We start from the raw sequence: 19,837 nt of genomic DNA, 5'->3' as shown, positions 1-19,837 counted from the left end.
TAGCGCCGCCCTTTAGCTCGCGCAGTCCGCTCTCTCCCCCTCCTCCTCCGTTTTCACCTCTGAGCGCGCGCAAGCGCCCTTCTCCCTCCTAGTCCCGCCCCCTGGCGCGTGCTGTCCCAGCGGTCTCCCCAGAGCGCTTCTCCTAACCTAAGCCCCGCCTCGCGTTCCTTTTGGGACCGCCCTTTCGGCGTGAGCAGCCGCGCCCCTATCACCGGCGCGCGCTCCCTGTTCTTACGGCGGGTCTAACGCCCCCTCCCGTCACCCACAGCCGCTCTGCTCCCTCCTTCCCTCCCTCCCTTCCCTGCGGACGTGGAATAAAGAGGTAGCGGGTGAGTGCGAGCCCCCTGCTCTCCGCTAGTCCCTGCCGCCCCGGCGTGTCTGCGCCGCCAGGCAAGGAGGCGCCTCCCTCGCCCATCCCTGAGTGGCCCGGGGTCCGCTCACGGCTGGGACCCCAGAGAAGCTGGGCACTGGGGAGGAGGTTCGGGGGAGGGGGCTGAGGCGTCAGGGGTACAGGCGTCCTGGGGCGTTGGTAGTGGGTGGGTTCTGCGCGTACGCTTATTCTCGTCTAGGACCCTGCAGAGTTGCTCCGACTTTGCCTTCTCCTCTGTCCCTCTCAGAGCTGTGGTCGGGGTGGGGCAGGGCGGGATTGCATTTTGCAGATTTGCAAAGGAAGTAGATGATTATTAGTTGCTACCTACACTTAATGAGTATCAAATGTCTTCCTTTCGAAGTAGGTCCCGTGGTTTTTCACATCATAGAATTGGTTTGTGCTCATTGGAATTTGAACGTGAGCAAGTGAATTAGACTGATTCTAGGATTTGCTAGTTTTTGTGATAACCAGAGCACTTTTTTCCCCTCCATGCCTGAATCACTCACAGGTGTGTTGAAGTGTGAAAGATCTACTTTAATGCCCTTCACAGCTGCCTTTTAACTGTGCTATGCTATCTTCTGAATTACAATACAATATTAATATTTAGATCATCATTTCTCCTTGGAGCAAAAGTTACGTCTCCTTGTTTGAAAAATGAGCATACTGATGGCACTTTATGAATAAAAACATGAAGTAGATAATGTGAACACAGTCCTTTCACTGGAAAACAAATACGGGTTTTTTTGGCCTGAAAACCTTTCTATTAAACATATTCAATAAAATGTATTACATTAATAAAATTAATGTTCTATATTTTCTTCAATTCCAAAGTATCATGAAACAGTTGATTTATAACAGGGTCTGCATACTTTCTGTATGCTAACAGTAACAGCTAAACAGTAATTGCATTTCTACTTCTGTTACCCGTAGAGTGCTGCCATTTGTGACATGTCTTAGAGTGGATGTGGCATGCCTTTCTGGGGCATGTCAACTGTACTCCATACTACATTCTAGATGTACCCCTTGGACCATCAAGTAGTTGATATAGGAAGGATGTTTATTATTTGTGTTGAGACTAGTGTGCCAGTTGCTGTACACACACCTACTGCACACAAACTGAGTACAATTCTGCTTGGAAGGATGGCTGTAAGGGAGTTCCATATTTGTGTGTCCCTAGTTTCTTGATCAAATATGATGTTTTTTCCCCCCTATGTTGTGCATCATCACAAATAGTAAAGGTTTTGCAGGCCAGGTTATACTCTGTGATGTCTGTGTAACCCTATTGCTTCCAGATAACATCCGTGGTGACACTTGTGCAATCTCAAACGGGAGCAACTGACTGGAATTTATTCAATGGTTTTGTTAAAGCACAATATGGAATAGAACAGGGGTAGGCAACCTGTGGCACGCATGCCAAAGGCGGCACGCGAGCTGATTTTCAGTGGCACTCCCACTGCCCAGGTCCTGGCCACCGGTCCAGGGGGCTCTGCATTTTAATTTAATTTTAAATGAAGCTTCTTAAACATTTTAAAAACCTTATTTACTTTACATACAACAATAGTTTAATTATATATTATAGACTTATAGAAAGAGACCACCTAAAAACGTTAAAATGTATTACTGGCACGCGAAACCTTAAATTAAAGTGAATAAATGAAGACTTGGCACACCACTTCTGAAAGGTTGCCGACCCCTGGAATAGAATCTTCCCAATTACTCAGTTCTGTAGTGCTAACAGGAGTAAGAAATCCTTTTTGTGACTAAAATGAGAAAATACAACTCTGAATACATAAAAGGAGCAGATCTTTGTGAATAAGAAGCTGCTATTTTTATGCAGGACACTTTTGGAGCAGAACTATATGTCTTTCAATAAAAGATACTGTCACCTAATAAAACTTACCATTTATCCAGTGCTAATCATATTGAAAGCTTTTTACAAACATTGACTAATTTTCACAACATCCGTTGGGGACAGACAAGTATTACCCCCATTTTAAAAATAGGAACACTGAGGCAGAGAATTGAAGTAACTTGTCTAAAACAACACTGAGTTAGTCACAGAACCAAGATTAAAATTCCTGACTTCCAGTCCTATTTTCATTCTTCTAGATCAGTGGTTCTCAAACTTTTGTACTGGAGACCCCTTTCACATAGCAAGCTTCTGAGTGCGACCCCCTTATAAATAAAAAACACTTTTGTATATGTTTAACACCATTATAAATGCTGGATGCAAAGCAGGGTTTGGGGTGGAGGCTGATGACTTGTGATTCTCCCCCCCATGTAATAACCTCGTAACCCCTGAGGGGTCCTGACTCACAGTTTGAGAACCCCTGTTCTAGATCATGCTGTTTGTACAGATTTACATCTAAAATGTAGATTTACATTTTTAGGAACCTAGTTTCATTCATAATATATTAACTTAAAATGTACATATTTTATTTCAGCATTGTGAACACCAAATGCAACAAGATTGTGCTATGCATGAGAACTAGCAAGTGAAACTGACTTCAAACACAATTGAAACTGACCAGGCTAATAAATGATAAATTAGATGTTTAAAATGATTTCAGTTTTAATATTTTAAAAAGATAGGGAAGAAATTATTGTTTAAATTGAGCTGTGTTGACTGTATCTCTATAATTTGTAGCCCTACCTATACTGGAAATACCCTTTCCTATATGCTTCATGGAGAAATCCAGAGAAGCTATTGTGAAAAATGGATATTCTGCATAGGATTGATATAATCTTGTTGACTTTGAATGAGAGAGAGAGAGAGAGAAACAATACTTTCAGTCAAAGACAATGGATGAAATTCTGGCCCCATTCAAGTCAGTAGCAAAACAAAATTTCCTCCAATGAGGTTATATCTAGTCTGTTGTTCTCTTGTACTGAGCAGGCAGATGACCGACCAATGTTTCTTTTGACAGTGACTCCTAAGTTGCTCTGTGAAGCATACAGAAAAAAGATATATTTATTTTTGTAGCACATTTTATCCAAGTGCTTAAGGTATAATGTCAACATAAAACTTCAGTTCAAGTCAGTGAGACTACTCATGTAAAGCTATGCACATGCTTAATTTTTTGCAACCTAGCTTTAGGTTCCTGTCTGTACCACTATCTTGCTGTCTCTTAATCACTATGCCTTACTTTACCCATCTGTAAAATGGGAATGCTATTTACCTACTTACCTAACAGAGGTGCTGTGAAGTTTTAATTAGTGTTTGTAAAGAAGGCTTGCAAAATTTTCATGAAAACTTATCACCTCAGGCTCATAGTCTGTTTACCCACCCTTATCGAGATCATTAAAAATCAAGCGATGTTATTCATCACCTGTCTGTCAAATTTTTTTTTCTCAATTGTCTAAGGGCAAAATATATTGTATTACAGAATAAATGCATTAGTGTTCTTTTTATTAACATTTTTAAATTCTCTGACAAATGTACAAAATTAACATTTTCAGGCTCTTATAATGTCTCTTCATTTAGTAACAATTGTCACTGATTTTACTCTGTTGGGGAAAGGGAGATGGCCTCAGTGTCCTCCTTTATTTTTCTCTTCCATTTATTTTGATATTTTTTTTTTATGGTGGTGGTGGTGAGGAAGCAATGTGCTATACATGGTGGCAACAGTCATCCTAGAAAAAGAGAATGGGATATAGCTTCAGCCAAAGGCAGGCAACATTACGTTGAGTATCAACCAGTGGAGTTTATTCAAGTGCTGCGTGGCACTTCCCTCCAGCAGGCACTGAACTTGCTACCCACAGTATGCCTCCATTCACATGCTAACTACAAACAAACGGTAACTTATTGTAGCAAAGTTTCTTTTTCTGCAGAGTGTATCCTCTAGTATTTTTAACATTGGCATGTTTGTTGTCTTTTGCATTTAGCAAGTTGTCAAAGGATGAAAGAAAGCTGGTCTGCATTCGACACGTTTGAGCCTCATTTCAGGCCTCTGGTAATTATTGAGCTTGCAAAAGACACCAAAGAGGAAACCAAAGAATGGCTCACTCAAAGAATTGTGGACAAAAAGAAAAATGGAGGTGAATACAATGGTTCCTTTTCAGAGATTTTGAAATTGTATTGGTTGATGTAGTCTATTGTAAATAAATGTCTTGATGCTATGGTAAAGTTAAAGTGACTTGTTGAGAAACAAGTTTAGCAATATATTTGATTTGCAGCAAAGGAAGAATAAACTTTTCTTTTTTTTTTTTCTTAGTGCGTGTCCCCTTGTATATTCCACCCCTAGAGCTTGTCCCTTTGTATATTCCACCCCTAGGCTTTTTGGTAAGCAGTGTCTGTTTGGTCTGTGCATGTTCTCTAACTATCCCTGTGTCCCATACCCAAGGTAGAAAAGGTAGTGTGGGACCAACTGCTAATTCAGTTCCTTCTTTTCACCCTTGGCCTGAGCTGGAGTGCTTTAGTGTCAGCAGCTTTACTTTATCTTCTCATTCTTGTATATAGTACAGTTTAGATTAATTAGTAATTTATGTTTTATTAGTGTACTTGTCCATTGGTTATAGTTACGAGACTCAAGGGGAATTTATTTTTCCTCAGCATTCCGCCTACAACCTTGTATATTTGATTAGTGTCTGAGATATGATTATGCATAAGCCCCCCAGTTTTAAATATTGTATAGCTTGTGTGTTTTCCCAATTAATGGAGATCACACTAGTTGCCTCTAAATTTTAGGGGAATTGTACATCACCCTCAAAGTGAGCATTTTGTAGGTTGTTCTTCAGGAGAATAAGGAATTCTAGGGAGACTAAACATTTTCCTTTTGGATCGTTCTGTGAGGGCTGCTTCAGCTTCTGTTCCCTCTGATGCTTGTACAACATCCAGAAAAAACAAAGAGTGACCCTTCGAGCCCTGAATTAGTTAGCTCCAGGGTGCATGCAATTAAGGCCTGGTCCCCACTAAGCCCCCACTTCGGACTAAGGTACGCAAATTCAGCTACGTTAATAACATAGCTGAATTCGAAGTACCTTAGTCCGAACTTACTGCGGGTCCAGACGCGGCAGGCAGGCTCCCCCATCGATGCCGCGTACTCCTCTCGCCGAGCTGGAGTACCGGCGTCGACGGCGAGCACTTCCGGGATCGATTTATCGCGTCTAAACCAGACGCGATAAATCGATCCCAGAACATCGATTGCCTGCCACTGGACCCTCCGGTAAGTGTAGACGTACCCTAAGCCTTCATTGAAAGAATCTGGTAAGAAGAGCCATGGTAAAGTGTTCAAAGGAAAATTTAAGCATCCTCCCAATGAAAAGAGGGATACATCTCCTCATAAATCCTCTTTAAAAAAATAGGTCAAAATTGCCTTTCTCCTCCAAGTCAAGCAAGACTCCACATCCTGGTACAGGTACAGATGTTGCATTGAAGGAGCAGGGTACTGGCTCGATATCAAAGGGCTCTGTAATTGTGCCTGGCACTGAGTCTTTTGGTATGGAGCTCCCCTTGGCACCCTCCCAGTGTGCACTGATTGCTTCCTCATCATTGGCACTGACTGTTTCTGCAGTATAGGGCAGGTTAGTACAGAGCACTACATTGATGGTGTCAAGTATGCCCCATGGTTATAATGCTCTCCAACCTTCAGTACTGATTCGATACACTGATTTGAGGGTTTCTAATGAACCCGAATACCCCTTATTATCTGGAGGCTTAAATTTCCCTCTGGTACAAGAATTAATGCCTTCCTTAGTACTGTTTTCCTTTCTGGTACTGACTGTAAGACAGGATCGGCCTCATACCTCTCCTATCCCTGCTGATCCTTCTCTGGAGTCTTATGTATCATATCCATCACTTGACTCTCGGCATAGCAAGAGTGACTCACCCACATACTCTCCTAGAGCTCATTCCCCAACTTTAAGCTCAGGTAGAGGGTCTAAGTTGTTCTGTCATTTAGAGATAGAATTCCCATATGGCCCGGGAGCCTTCTCGCCACTCATACAATGTCCCTCAGGAGCCATACTGGGGTTCCTGTACAAGCACCCTTCCCAGGTACCCTTCCAGACAGTAAAGGAGAGACACATCAACCTGGTCCTATGAGTCTCCTGAGCAGATCTAACAAGAGGAAGAGCCCCCAGAAGAGCAAGATCAACTCCGTTGAGAAAGTTCAGTTTTCATAGTCCTCTGTGACGTTATCTGATTAAAGTATGACCATATAGATCATTGTTGCAACCTCTGTTATATATTTGCAACAAATCTTGTACAAAATGTGGCATGTAAGATGTCTATGAAAAGGTTATGATTTGCTGAATATGATTATGCTATATGTATGCATGTAGTTTTGTACTTGAAGTTATGAATATTGGCTCTATACCTGTATTTCAAATGTTTGCTCCTGGGGTAACGCCTGCAAGGTAGTTAGCCAGCACATCTTGGAGAGACTATTCAAATTAAGTGGCCCATCAAGAAACACTTGACTTGACAATGGACCATGGGAGACCCCCATCTACATGGCATGAGCTGTCCTGCAAACATGCTGTTTGAGGTAATGGCTTCTACTGTGTCTAAACCTTCATGCATGGACGTGTGACTTGCCCATGTGACTCCAAACACTATCTTGTCACCTGTAATTTTCCACTAGCTGTGCTGAGGTTTTTGTTTAAAACAATAGGTTTCCCTCCACATGGCAGAAAATATAAAAGGCCCTGGAAACCCATCCATTTTGCCTCTATCCTGCTCCAGCCTCTTTACTGCTCAAGCCTCTGTACTATGAACTTATACTAATGGGAGCATTTTCACCAGTGGACTGAGGACCTTCCAATGATTTGGAAACAGCCAGAGACTTGACTTAAGCCACCAGTTTATTCCATCACTGCTACAAGCCTGAACCAATTACTGCATGTATTTGATTCCTGTATGTATTTGCAATTTGCAATGACTGTATGTATTTGATTCCTTTAACCTATTTTAACTCTCACCTTTCTCTCTTTTTTTTTATGAATAAACCTTTAGATTTTAGATACTAAAGGATTTGCAACAGTGTGATTTTTGGGGTAAGATCTAAGTTGTATGTTGACCTGGGTGTGTGGTTGGTCCTTTGGGATCAGAAGAACCTTTTATTTGATGAGATTGGTTTTAAGAAACCACTCATCTCTAAGTCTGGTGTTTTTGGTGGTAATACAAGGACTGGAATGCCTAAGGAAACTTCTTTTATGACTTTTTGTTAGCCAGTGTGGTGAAACAGAAGTTTACTTTTGTGACTGGTTTGGTATGTCCTATGGGGGATTAGCCACCAGTCTTGGGGTGTATCTGCCCTATTTCTCAGCAGTTCATCCTGAATTTGGCATCCTCATTTGTGACCCAAAGAGGCATGGTTATATCCTCTCTCCTCTTCTCCTGATGAGGCAGTGACACCGGCTTCACTTTCATGACCTGATGACTTTAAAAACTTTCAGGGGCTAATGAAAAAAGTAGCAGCTTCACTTCAGATCCCTTTAGAGGAGGTTCAAGAGACTCATAAATTATTGGATGTCCTTCACAACACTATGCTGGAGAGGATTGCTGCTCCTATTAATGAGGCTCTTTTGGACAAAAACTGTGACAGACTCCTGCAGCTGTTGCTCAGACTTCAAAAAAGACTGAAAAAAAATATGTTTCTGTTAAAGGAGCCAGGTACTTGTACTCACACCCTGTACCTTGTAATAGCTGCAGTTAAAGAGGGGTGTTAGAATGGTGCTGTTTATTCAGCCCCCTATGATGATTCAAAATGTTTAGGCCTATTCAGATGGAAAAACGATTCTGCAAGTTTGCAGTTCCATATATCTAATAACCAAGTTCATATGGCAAATGATGACGATCTCAATTATAATAAATTCATGGATTTTATTGACAAGTTGTTGCGGGAGCATAGGAAACAATTTTAATTACTAACAACGTAAAGATCATTAATGGCAAGATCCTCATTACAAGCATCATTAGACCCTGCAGATACAGCTTCATGCTCTGTGGCAACTTCCATTGTAATGAGTTGTTTGTCCTGGCTCCAATACTCGGGCATTCCAAGAGAAGTCCAGGCCAAAGTGGAGTTCCATATGAGGGCCTTAATCTTTTCAGTGAGAGAATGGAAGAGTCTCTCCACGCTTTTAAAGACTTCTAGGCCACTTGATGTTCTCTAAGTATTTACAGCCCTGCAATGAAAAGAATACGCAGTGAGCCTCAATCTTACCCAAGACAGAGGTTAACTCCACCCTCTTTTTATGCACAGCATCCTAGAAAATGTCAAAAGATGCAAAAGAGAAGACCACGTGATGCTTCTACTTTCTCCTCACAGCGGTCACCAGCAAGCATCCCTTTTTATGGGATTGTCAAGAGCTACAGAATGACCTTCCCTCCAGATTTTACTCCCCCGTTCTTCCCTGATTTCCTTCGTAAATTTTCTTTCCCATTTTCAGAGCGCATGGAATGCTATTTCATCAGACAAATGGGTATTAGCAATTATTACAACTGGCTATGTGATTCACTTTCACACTGTATCCATCCCCACCCACCTTCCTTGTCCCTTTTCAAGGATCTCTCTCATGAGAAGATTCTCATCCAGAACATGGATTCTCTCCTTCAACTGGGCACAATAGAACCTCTTCCTCCTCAATATGGAGGGGAAAGGTTTTTATCCCCAATATATTTCTTCATACCCAAGAAAAAAAGGAGATGGGAAGCTGAGCATTCTGAAATCCAGGATCAACACTTTCATTTGGCATTTGAGATTCAGGATGGTTACTCTGGCCTTTACTAGATTGTTGCTATATCTGGGAGATAGGTTTGTTGTTCTTGACCTCAAGGACATTTATTTCCACATAAGAGATTCCTGTGATTAGTGGTCAGCCCAAATCACTATCAATACAGGATTCTTCCCTTTGGTCTGTCAGTGGCACCAAGGGTATTTATGACATTGTTAGCAGTGGTAGCGATATGCCTATGACAACAAATTATAGTGGTCTATCTATATCTGGTCCACTGGCTAGTCAAAGGAATGTCCTAGCAAGATGTTCAAAATTCCATGAGAATGGTTCAACTCTTCCAGATGCTTGATCATAGGTTAAATTAAGAAAAGTTTGATACTAATACAGCATACAGAGTTTTATTGGAGAAAAAGTGAATTCCTGGACAGCCAAAGTGTACTTACCTCAAGACACGTTCCAGGCTATGTCTAGTCTGATAAGTCAGCCTAAAGCGAGCTGTTGAATAACAGTAAGATCTTGTCTCTGTCTGCTGGGTCACATGGCCTTTTTCACTTTTGTGATGCAGCATGCCAAACTACATCTCCACTGTATGCAAGTTGGGTTGAAGACGGCATACACCCTGATCATACAAAGTCTGGACATACTTGTGTAAGTTCCACAGAACATCCTCTGCATCCTTGACTGGTGGAAAGACGGCTTTCCCTCTTCCAGTAGGAACAATAGTGATAGATGCATCCTTACTGGTTTGGGAAGTTCATCTGGGTGGTCATTTAGCTTAGGGAAAATGGACCCCAGAAGAATCTTTTAGGGTGGTAGCCGTGTTAGTCTGTATCAGCAAAAAGAACGAGGAGTACTTGTGGCACCTTAGAGACTAACAAATTTATTTGGGCATAAGCTTTCGTGGGCTAAAACCCACTTCATTGGATGCATGCAGTGGAAAATACAGTAGGAAGATATATATATATATATATATATATATATACACAGAGAACATGAAAAAATCGGTGTTGCCATACCAACTCTAATGAGACTAATCAATTAAGGTGGGCTATTATCAGCAGAAGAAAAAAACTTTTGTAGTGATAATCAGGATGGCTCATTTCAAACAGTTGACAAGAAGGTGTGAGTAACAGTAGGGGAAAAATTAGCATGGGGAAATAGTTTTTACTTTGTGTAATGACCCATCCACTCCCAGTCTTTATTCAAGCCTAATTTAATAGTGTCCAGTTTGCAAATTAATTCCAGTTTCTGCAGTTTCTCGCCAGAGTCTGTTTTTGAAGTTTTTTTTGTTGGAGAATTGCGACTTTTAGGTCTGTAATTGAGTGACCAGGGAGGCTGAAGTGTTCTCTGGCAGATTTTTGAATGTTATAATTCTTGACGTCTGATTTGTGTCCATTTATTCTTTTGCGTAGAGACTGTCCGGTTTGGCCAATGTACATGGCAGAGGGGCATTGCTGGCACATGATGGCCTATATCACATTGGTAGATGTGCAGGTGAACGAACCTCTGATGGTGTGGCTGATGCGATTAGGTCCTATGATGGTGTCCCTTGAGTAGATATGTGGACAGAGTTGGCAACGGGCTTTGTTGCAAGGATAGGTTCCTGGGTTAGTGTTTTTGTTGTGTGGTGTATGGTTGCTGGTAAGTATTTGCTTCAGGTTGGGGGGCTGTCTGTAAGCGAGGAGTGGCCTGTCTCCCAAGATCTGTGAGAGTGAGGGATTGTCCTTCAGGATAGGTTGTAGATCCTTGATGATGCGCTGGAGAGGTTTTAGTTGGGGGCTGAAGGTGACAGCTAGTGGCGTTCTGTTACTTTCTTTGTTGGGCCTGTCCTGGAGTAGGTGACTTGTGGGTATTCTTCTGGGTCTGTCAATCTGTTTCTTCATTTCAGCAGGTGGGTATTGTAGTTGTAAGAATGCTTGATAGAAATCTTATAGGTGTTTGTCTCTGTCTGAGGGGTTGGAGCAAATGCGGTTGTATCTTAGAGCTTGGCTGTAGACAATGGATCGTGTGGTCTGGATGAAAGCTGGAGGCATGTAGGTAAGTATAGCGGTCAGTAGGTTTCCGGTATAGGGTGGTATTTATGTGACCATCGCTTATTAGCACTGTAGTGTCCAGGAAGTGGATCTCTTGTGTGGACTGGTCCAGGCTGAGGTTGATGGAGGGATGGAAATTGTTAAAATCATGGTGGAATTCCTCAAGGGCTTCTTTTCCATGGGTCCAGATGATGATGTCATCAATGTAGCACAAGTAGAGTAGGGGCGTTAGGGGACGAGAGCTGAGGAAACGTTGTTCTAAATCAGCCATAAAAATGTTGGCATACTGTGGAGCCATGTGGGTACCCATAGCAGTGCTGCTGACTTGAAGGTATACATTGTCCCCAAATATGAAATAGTTGTGGGTGAGGACAAAGTTCAGCCACCAGGTTTGCCGTGACATTATCGGGGATACTGTTCCTGACGGCTTGTTGTCCATCTTTGTGTGGAATGTTGGTGTAGAGGGCTTCTACATCCATAGTGGTCAGGATGGTGTTTTCTGGAAGATCACCAATGGATTGTAGTTTCCTCAGGAAGTCAGTGGTGTCTCGAAGATAGCTAGGAGTGCTGGTAGTGTAGGGCCTGAGGAGAGAGTCTACATAGCCAGACAGTCTTGCTGTCAGGGTGCCAATGCCTGAGATGATGGGGCATTCAGGATTTCCAGGCTTATGGATCTTGCGTAGCAGATAGAATACCCCTGGTTGGGGTTCTCGGGGTGTGTCTGTGCAGATTTGTTCCTGTGCTTTTTCAGGGAGTTTCTTGAGCAAATGGTGTAGTTTCTTTTGGTAACCCTCAGTGGGTCAGAGGGTAATGGCCTGGAGCTGAGAGCCATGTAAAATACATTTCTTGCTGATAATTCATGAGTCTGTTCAGATTATGTCAAGAGAATACAACTGCAGATTTTTACATAAACAAGCAGGGTGGAGTGAGATCATTCCTTGTGTGGTGCAGAGACAGTAAAGTTATGGAACTGGTGCAAACTAAATTGCACCAGTCTGTTAACGGTCCTCCAGAACACATTAGCAGGCAATCTCAACATGCACTTCTCCACGAATGGGAAATCCACAAATTGGTGATTTGGTTCATTTTCCACCAGAAGGGCCAGCAGCAGAGGAATGTTTAGAATAGATAAGAACAAGAGATGTTGGATATTTTGTGCCAGAGGAGGTCAAAGCCCAGGTTCCCTGGCAGATGCATTCCTAATCCCGTATTCACATATGCCTATCCTCCAATTCCATTGCTTCTGAGAGTGTTAAGGAAAATCAGACAAGACAAGGCAAAGATTATAAACTTCTGTGTGGCTGAGGCAATACTGTTCCCCACAACTTTTTCACTTGTCCATTTGCCCTCCAATCTGATTTAGGGTGACCAGATCACCACACTAAAATATCGGGACACGTTGGGGTGCCATCAGCCCCGCCCACAGTCCACCCCGGCTCCTCCCAGGCTCCTCTCCTACTCTGCCCCAGGTCCGGCCCCCTCCCCGCTTGGCCCCCACACTGCGGCCTTCCTCATCCCCCGGCCTGCGGCTGGCTTGCTGCGTCCCTCCTCAGACTCCCACCCACTGCTTGCCCGCCCACTGCTCGCCTCTTCCCCCCCTGCACTACCTCCGCCCCAAGTCCCCGCCCCTGCCCTTCCTCTTCTCTGCCTCCTCCCCTGAGTGCGCCTGGTCCCCGCTCCTCGCTCCTGGAAAGCACTAAGCACTGGCAAACAGCTGTTAGGTGGCAGGAAGCACTTGGGGGGGGGGCGTAGCGGGGATGCGGCGCGCTGGAGGGGGGGGGGAGAAGGAAGCGAGGAGTGGGGGAGCTTGGCTGCAATTTTTCTCCGTGGGTGCTCCAACCCTGGAGCACCCACGGAGTCGGCGCCTCCCTCCCGCTCGCCTCCTTTCCTGAATATCGGGACAAATGGTATCCCGATTGTACATTGATTGGGATGCGGGACAAAGGAATAAATATCAGGACAGTCCTGATTTTATCGGGACATTTGGTCACCCTAATCTGATTGCTTCTCATGCTGAATCTTGTGTCTCAGCGTGAGGGAATGACCCATCATTCTGATCTGTCTTCCTGCCATTTAACTGCTTGGTTTTTGGATAGATGTCAGAGCTAGAAAAATCATGTTCTTCAGAGGTGCAAACCCATCCTGAGCAGCAGTGGAAAAGATTCTACAAGAAAAGTATACTGTGCAAAGTAAAACAGATTTGCCATCTGGTGTGATCAATATAAACTGCTGGCACCTCCAAAATCACAGATACCTGACATTGTAGACTATATCTTTTAGCAGAAGACCTCAAGTCTTTCACTCAGCTCTCTGAGGGTACATCTAGCAGCTATTAGTGCCTTCCCCCTCACCTTGGATAGCTCTCCAGTATTTTTCTACCTTTCCACATCTAGGTTCCTGAGAGGTTTAATGAAAATATTTCCACTTGTAGTAGAGTCTACCCTAACATGGGACCTTAATGTTGTTTTGGCAGGTCTGTATGAACCCTTGGCTTCATGGTTTTTTCTATATCTGTCCGTGAAAACCTTTTTTTAGCAATAACATCTGTGAGAAGAGGTGGGAGAGTCAGGGTCTCTCATGGCTGATCTCCCCCTACCCCCAGTCCCACAGTCTTTTACTGGGACAAAGTTTCTCTTAGTACACAAAATAATGTCCAAATTCCACCCTGAATTGGATTACACATTTTACTGGAATTTTATCCAACCCCCCCTCCCCCATTCATTTTGATGAACTCAAGTTACATACTTTAGATTGGCGCTAACCTACTTCCGGAGAATGAAATCATTCTCTAGGTCCCCAAAATTATTCATTTTGTTTGCTGAAAGAATGAAAGGAGTTCAGATATCCACACAGAATTGGCAAAGTGGATTTTGCATTACTCTGTGCTATGAATTAGCTAAATTAGTTCCTCCAACCAGCATTAATGCTCATTCAACAAGGGCTCAAATGATTGCGGTGACCTCTCTGAAAAATGTTGTCTGTAAGGCTGCCACATGGAGTTCAATACATGCCTTTACAAGATGCTATGCTTTGATGTAGGCATCTTCATCAGACATCAGTTTTGTGGAGTAGTTGTTCATTTTGTCTTAAACAGGACTCCAAACACCCACCACCATAGTTAGATGGCAGCTTGCGAATCACTTAGTGTGGTGTACACACAGGGACAAGCACTCAAAAGAAGACAGGAAAGTTGCTTGTCTGTACAGTAACTGAAGTTCATTGAGATGTGTTGTCCTGGTGTGTATTCCATGGCCTGCTTCCCTTACTCTCTCCTTTGGATTCCTGCTATACTCTCTGTGATCTGCAGTAGAGAAGGAACTGAGGTGATTGGTCCTGTACTGCCCTTTATACCTTTGGTAAAGGGCACAAGGATAGTTAGGGCACATGCCTGGACCAAACAGACACTGCTAGCAAATAATCTCGGATTTGGGCCCATGTGCACCTGCAAGTGAATACACACAAGGATAACGCATCTTGAAAAACTCCAGTGATTGAATTTCCTTTTTTTTAAGAAAGCCCATGCCAACGAGAAACTTGTAAATTAAAAATAAATGTACCTTTGGAGAGGGATCACTTCCTCCTTTTTTTGTGTGTGTGTGTGTGATAACCCTACAGGTCAGGTGGACCCCCTACCTTTCATGAGTTCTTGAGGTTTTTATGATGTGTCCATCATATTGGTTTATTAACATATCACATAGGTTGGGGACATGGCTGACCACAGAATCCCCCAAACACTTGATTTTAGACTGCAAAACTTCACTGTAGAGCTAAGACAGATAAGATGGTTGTTGGTAGCATAGTGGGTCATTGAAGAGAGAGGTTAGGGAACAGTAAGAATCTGAAGAAGAATGAGACATGGAGGTAGAAAGTATTAGAATGTTAGGTAAGGTTTGCAACTTGATTGTCTAATACAAGTAACCAAGTACTAAGATAATACTCTGACAGTAAACCAATATTTTGATGTAACAATTCCTTGTAGTCAAAATTAATAGTGTAGATAGCATGTCACTTTAAAAATTGAGGATGCAAATATTATTCCCAGAGTTCAACATTTAAGTCTGTTGCTCTTACTTTCCCCATATTAGGAAAACTGGTGTAGTTTATTATAAACACATATAGGGTAGGCAACAGAATCATTAGGATTTCAGAAATGAATGGAAATTTTAGTAAACTTCTTAAAATTAGGACATTTCTTTCCCTGAAACATTTTCTAAGCAATGGATAAAAGTGGTGTATTTTGCAAATAAAAATTAGTGAAGTAATGTGGGACTAAGTAATTTGCACTTAGCATCATTTTTATAACTATTATTAAAGCAAAATTTAAGCTAGAGCTTGTGGATGGTGCTCTAATTATTTCAATATCTTTTTTGGAACATTAACTTTTCAACTTTAAAACATTTATCAGTAGCATAGTAATAGCTCTTTCATAAAGTTATGAGTTGAAAGAATTTGTATTCACAGGATTTTAGATATGGTATGAAATATCTATCTTTTGTATTGCTAGAAAAGGTGACATGAACATTTGACTTTCCCAAGCTCCCTTTTGACCCATGACCCACTGTGATTATTTGCTCTGCTATACATAAATATAACTTTAAACCATTTTTATGCAATTGGTTTTCTATTAAATGTATATGGTACAGGGGAAAAAGGTTGGAAACAGGGACTTTATTTTGTTTTTGACACAGGTAGAAAATCAATTGATCATTAAGACTTGAGTTGATGTTGGATTGTGGCCACAAACTAGTTTCTAGGCCTGTCACATGTAGGTAGATGATGATGATGTCAAAAGGCCTGATCCTGCAAGCCTTACTATTATGAGTAGCCTGCTAAAGTCAGTGGAACTATTTGCATAAATAAGGATTTCTTATGTTGTAAGTACACCTCTACACCGATATAACGCTGTCCTCGGGAGCCAAAAAGTCGTACCGCGTTATAGGTGAAACCGCGTTATATCGAACTTGCTTTGATCCGCCGGAGCGCGCAGCCCCACCCCCCTGGAGCACTCCTTTACCGTGTTATATCTGAATTCGTGTTATATTGGGTTGCGTTATATCGGGGTAGAGGTGTATGCGTTTTATAGGAGTCGACTGAAACTTCCTAACCGTCCTCCATGTGCCAGGCTGTCAATTGCAGTGTTTAGTCTCTTGTTAGTCCTACTTGATCAGATGTTTACAGAAACTAAATTAAATCAGGGCCCAATCCTGCAAAGTGGTTAACACCTCTTACGAGTTGCTATGGCTCTTTAGCCTCCACTGACTATAATGAGAATTGTATGTAGTAGTGTTCTGGCTATGTGAGCTGGAATTTTCTACCTGGGTAAAAAAGCAAAATAAAGTCCCTGTTTCCAACCCCTTTCCCTTGTACTATATAAATTTAGTAGAAATCCAATTGCATAAAAATGGTTTAAAGTTATATTTATGTATAGCAGAGCAAATAGTCGCAATGGGCTATGAGTCAAAAGTAGCTTGGAAAAGTCAAATGTGCATGCCACCTTTTTCTAGCTCAAAAGCTTCTCTCTCTCACCAACAGAAGTTGGTCCAATGAAAGATACTACCTCACCCACCTTGTCTCTATAATGAGAACTGTCGGTTCTCAGCACTTCACAGAATTGGAACTTATTGGGTGATAAGTATTACAATCATAATGTTTAATATGTGCCTTTTATATGTTCCTTACTTTATGTTGCCTTTCATTAAAGGTGCCCAGCTGTTGGTTAAACCTTTGGTAAAAGAAGATGGAGGAAAAATAGATGGAAATCAAAATTTATATCTTGTTGGAGCCTCTCACTTAAGGCTGCTGCTGGGAGCTGAAACTGTGGGATTGGTAAAAGAATGTAATGATAACTCAATGAGAACCTTTACATACAGCAGTAGAAACACCTTCAAAGATTTTGCAGGTAAAGTGCCTTAAGCGTTTTAGGACTATTCCTGAATAATTTAAAAAGATGTGGTCAAAGATTATAGGTGCATAAGCGCACAGTTTAACTAGTCAAATATTTTATTGTCTTTCTGTTTCTTGGAATAGTAAAAGCTAACGGAAGTAGCTAGAATAAGCCACTGTCTATGTAATCCTTTGGACCTTTGAACATTCAGACTTCATTGTGGAATTAATCTGTATTTCCTATCTCTGGACGAATCACATCTTGTAATGTGCCTGTGCTTTTACTTCATGCTTTTTTACCTGATATATCTCTACGTTCATTTATTGATATGACAGTTTATAATAAAGTCAACAAGGACCTTAAATTTGTTAGTAATATGTACATGATTAACACAATCTAAAGTATTAGTTAATATTATTGCCTCTTTTTCTGATTTAAAAAAAAAAAAACCACAAAAAGCAAAATTTTGGGGTTAACTGCATCTCAATTAGCTGGAAAAAATGGGACTATTTTGATCCATTATGTTTGTACATCAAGCAATTGGTCACTAGCATGGGAATGATAGATTTCATGTTTGTATTTTTTAGATTGGGAGTTAATCGGGGAAAGGTCCATTCCTTCCTTTGTGTTTGAACATTGTGGGCACTACCAAGAATAATAATGCATTGCTTTAAGGATACCACATGCAATGATTCTTTCTTAGGGGTCTTAGCCTCCATAGTGCGAGATTGGCAGAACTCCTGCTTTCCAAGGAAGTACCAGAGTTCCATCTTAAATTAGCCTATTGTCTTATCAACATTTTTTCACCTGTCCATTTCAGTGAGGGCCTTCTCCATATTTTCTGTGTCAAAAGGCTCTTGGGGTTCTGTTTGGCATCACTGAAGCCCTTAAACGTTGATTGATTTTTTTTGCATGATTTGACACCAGTTTGCTGGACAATGCTGTTACCAAGATGACCATGTCCAAATAGTTGTTAAAGTGCATTTCTTTTTATGGTCTGGCTGTCCTGAAATTGGAAGACCATGCCATAGTCTGGACTATGGAGCTGTGAATTGTAGAGCACTTTAAAGTGTTGTGCTCCAGTTGCCCTGTGTAGATTATGCTAGCATGAATTAAAAGGTACCTACTTTGCATTAACATAAATTAAAAATGCAGTTGGATGGTATCTTCAGAGAAGGGAAAGTTATTTATAATTCTGCTTCTCTGAAGATATAGTACCAACAGGATTCCCACTAAACCCCCTTAGAGTTTGGGATTTTTTTTTTAAGGTTTCTCATTACTTTGGTCATGATTTAATTATTTTGAATTGGTTCACCATTCTGTTACATTAACCTGCTGTGCAATAGAAGATAGTATTTATATCCAGCAGGGTTGGTGTGAAATAGTTGCTTGGGGGCCTTTTTTGTGTGCTAACATACTACTGCTGCCCTCAGAGGTCAAAATTCTGTAAGAGCTGAGAAGTCCTACCTGTCTTTCGTTATGGTGCTAAAACCTGGGAGTGAGACATTGTCAGAATTATATCTTCAGAGAAACATAATTGCAAGTGGGTAATATTCTCCCTTTTGATGTTCTCAAGTCATATAGATAGATTAAATATGCAGTAGCTGAAATGTGTTTCTTATCATTGAAGGCTTTTAGGAGGCAGGAGTTTTCTCTCACAAATGTGTGATCGAATAATATTGGTGTACAGTATTTCTTTTCTGAACTTGTTGGTCTTTAGTGCCTATTTTTGTCCCCAGTGTCCTAAGCAATTATCTCCATTAGATTTTTTTGGTATGCTAAGGAAAGGGTATTATGAACCATTTTTTTTCTTATTTAGAGGACAATCACGATTTCCTTACAATGGCAGAGCGTCAGTACATCATCAAGCACGAACTTGAAAATTTGAGAGCCAAAGATGAAAGAATGATTCCTGGATACCCTCAGGCAAAGCTGTATCCAGGAAAATCAATTAGTAAGTGATTTAGTTTATGGTATCCTTAATTGATTGCTTTGACTAATATTTGAAACATATTGCTCATCTTGAATATGTAAGGTAAAGGGGATGTTCACAACTTCCTGTAGCCATGAGAAATCCTTCAAAAGTTAAAAGGACTCCAGTACTACTCACTGTATCTTTTTATTTTTCTTCATCTTTAAGAATTGGAGTAGTGTAAAGAAATGAAGGTTTTTTTTTTTTTTTTTTTTTAAATAAACTTCAACTAGTGGTCTTCTGAAAAGATAAATGGATGTATAAATGCTGTATGATAGTTGGGAAGCAAATTTTTAATTCACATTTCTAATCAATTTAGTGATTAGATTCTTTAATCTTTTTAGTTTAATATGCAAACCTTATTACCATGAAAACTTTGAGTATTACAAAAAATAGACTTTAAAAGCATGTCGAAGATATATATGTGGTGAGACAAATTCTTGCCTTTTGAGGATTTGCATGCAGAAATGTTAAATTTTCACAAATGTCTGCAAAGCATAATGGATTTGTAACGGGGTGGCATCCACCTCTTGCAAGTGCCCCCTTCTGGTCGGGTATGTCTGCAGTCTTTCAGTTTATGGTGAACCCTGTCAGTGATTTCTCAGGTGGTTTTTGGCTGAGTCACACACATTGTATGTGAAACAAAACAACCCCTTTCTGAGATGTTCAGTCTTTAACTTATCCTGGCTCTAGTATGGGGCCGGACCTCCAGGGCATCCTCCCTGGAAACACTGTCTTCTTGTGGCCCTCCCTCGGCTTGGTCCTTACTTAGTCCCAGCAGCCAGCCAGGAGCTACTTTTTTTGCTCCCCCAGTCCCTGCTGGCAACTGTCTTGGACTCAGTCACAGCAGCCAGCCAGGAGCGTCTTTCCTTCTCAGGTTCCCAATCACACTGAGC

General features: G+C 41.5%; 1 protein-coding gene across 2 annotated transcripts in view; it reads left to right on the top strand.

Annotated features, from left to right (window-relative positions):
- Positions 1-250: 250 nt before the first annotated feature.
- Positions 251-19,837, top strand: part of ANO10 (anoctamin 10) — a 246,622-nt gene continuing 227,035 nt past the window's right edge. For both annotated transcript variants that reach the window (XM_026649351.2, XM_026649350.2), the window contains exons 1-4: positions 251-329; positions 4,256-4,408; positions 16,787-16,984; positions 18,789-18,923. In XM_026649351.2, the coding sequence (XP_026505136.1) occupies positions 4,270-4,408; positions 16,787-16,984; positions 18,789-18,923 (472 nt within the window). In that variant the 5' untranslated portion in view covers positions 251-329; positions 4,256-4,269. The remainder of the gene's footprint in view (positions 330-4,255; positions 4,409-16,786; positions 16,985-18,788; positions 18,924-19,837) is intronic.

This window comes from Terrapene carolina, unplaced genomic scaffold (assembly GCF_002925995.2).
Source record: "Terrapene carolina triunguis isolate 2854851 unplaced genomic scaffold, T_m_triunguis-2.0 Scaffold84, whole genome shotgun sequence".
Lineage (NCBI taxonomy): Eukaryota > Metazoa > Chordata > Testudines > Emydidae > Terrapene > Terrapene triunguis.
Note: the sequence above shows the minus strand (reverse complement) of the source record. Positions and strands in the feature narration are given on the sequence as shown.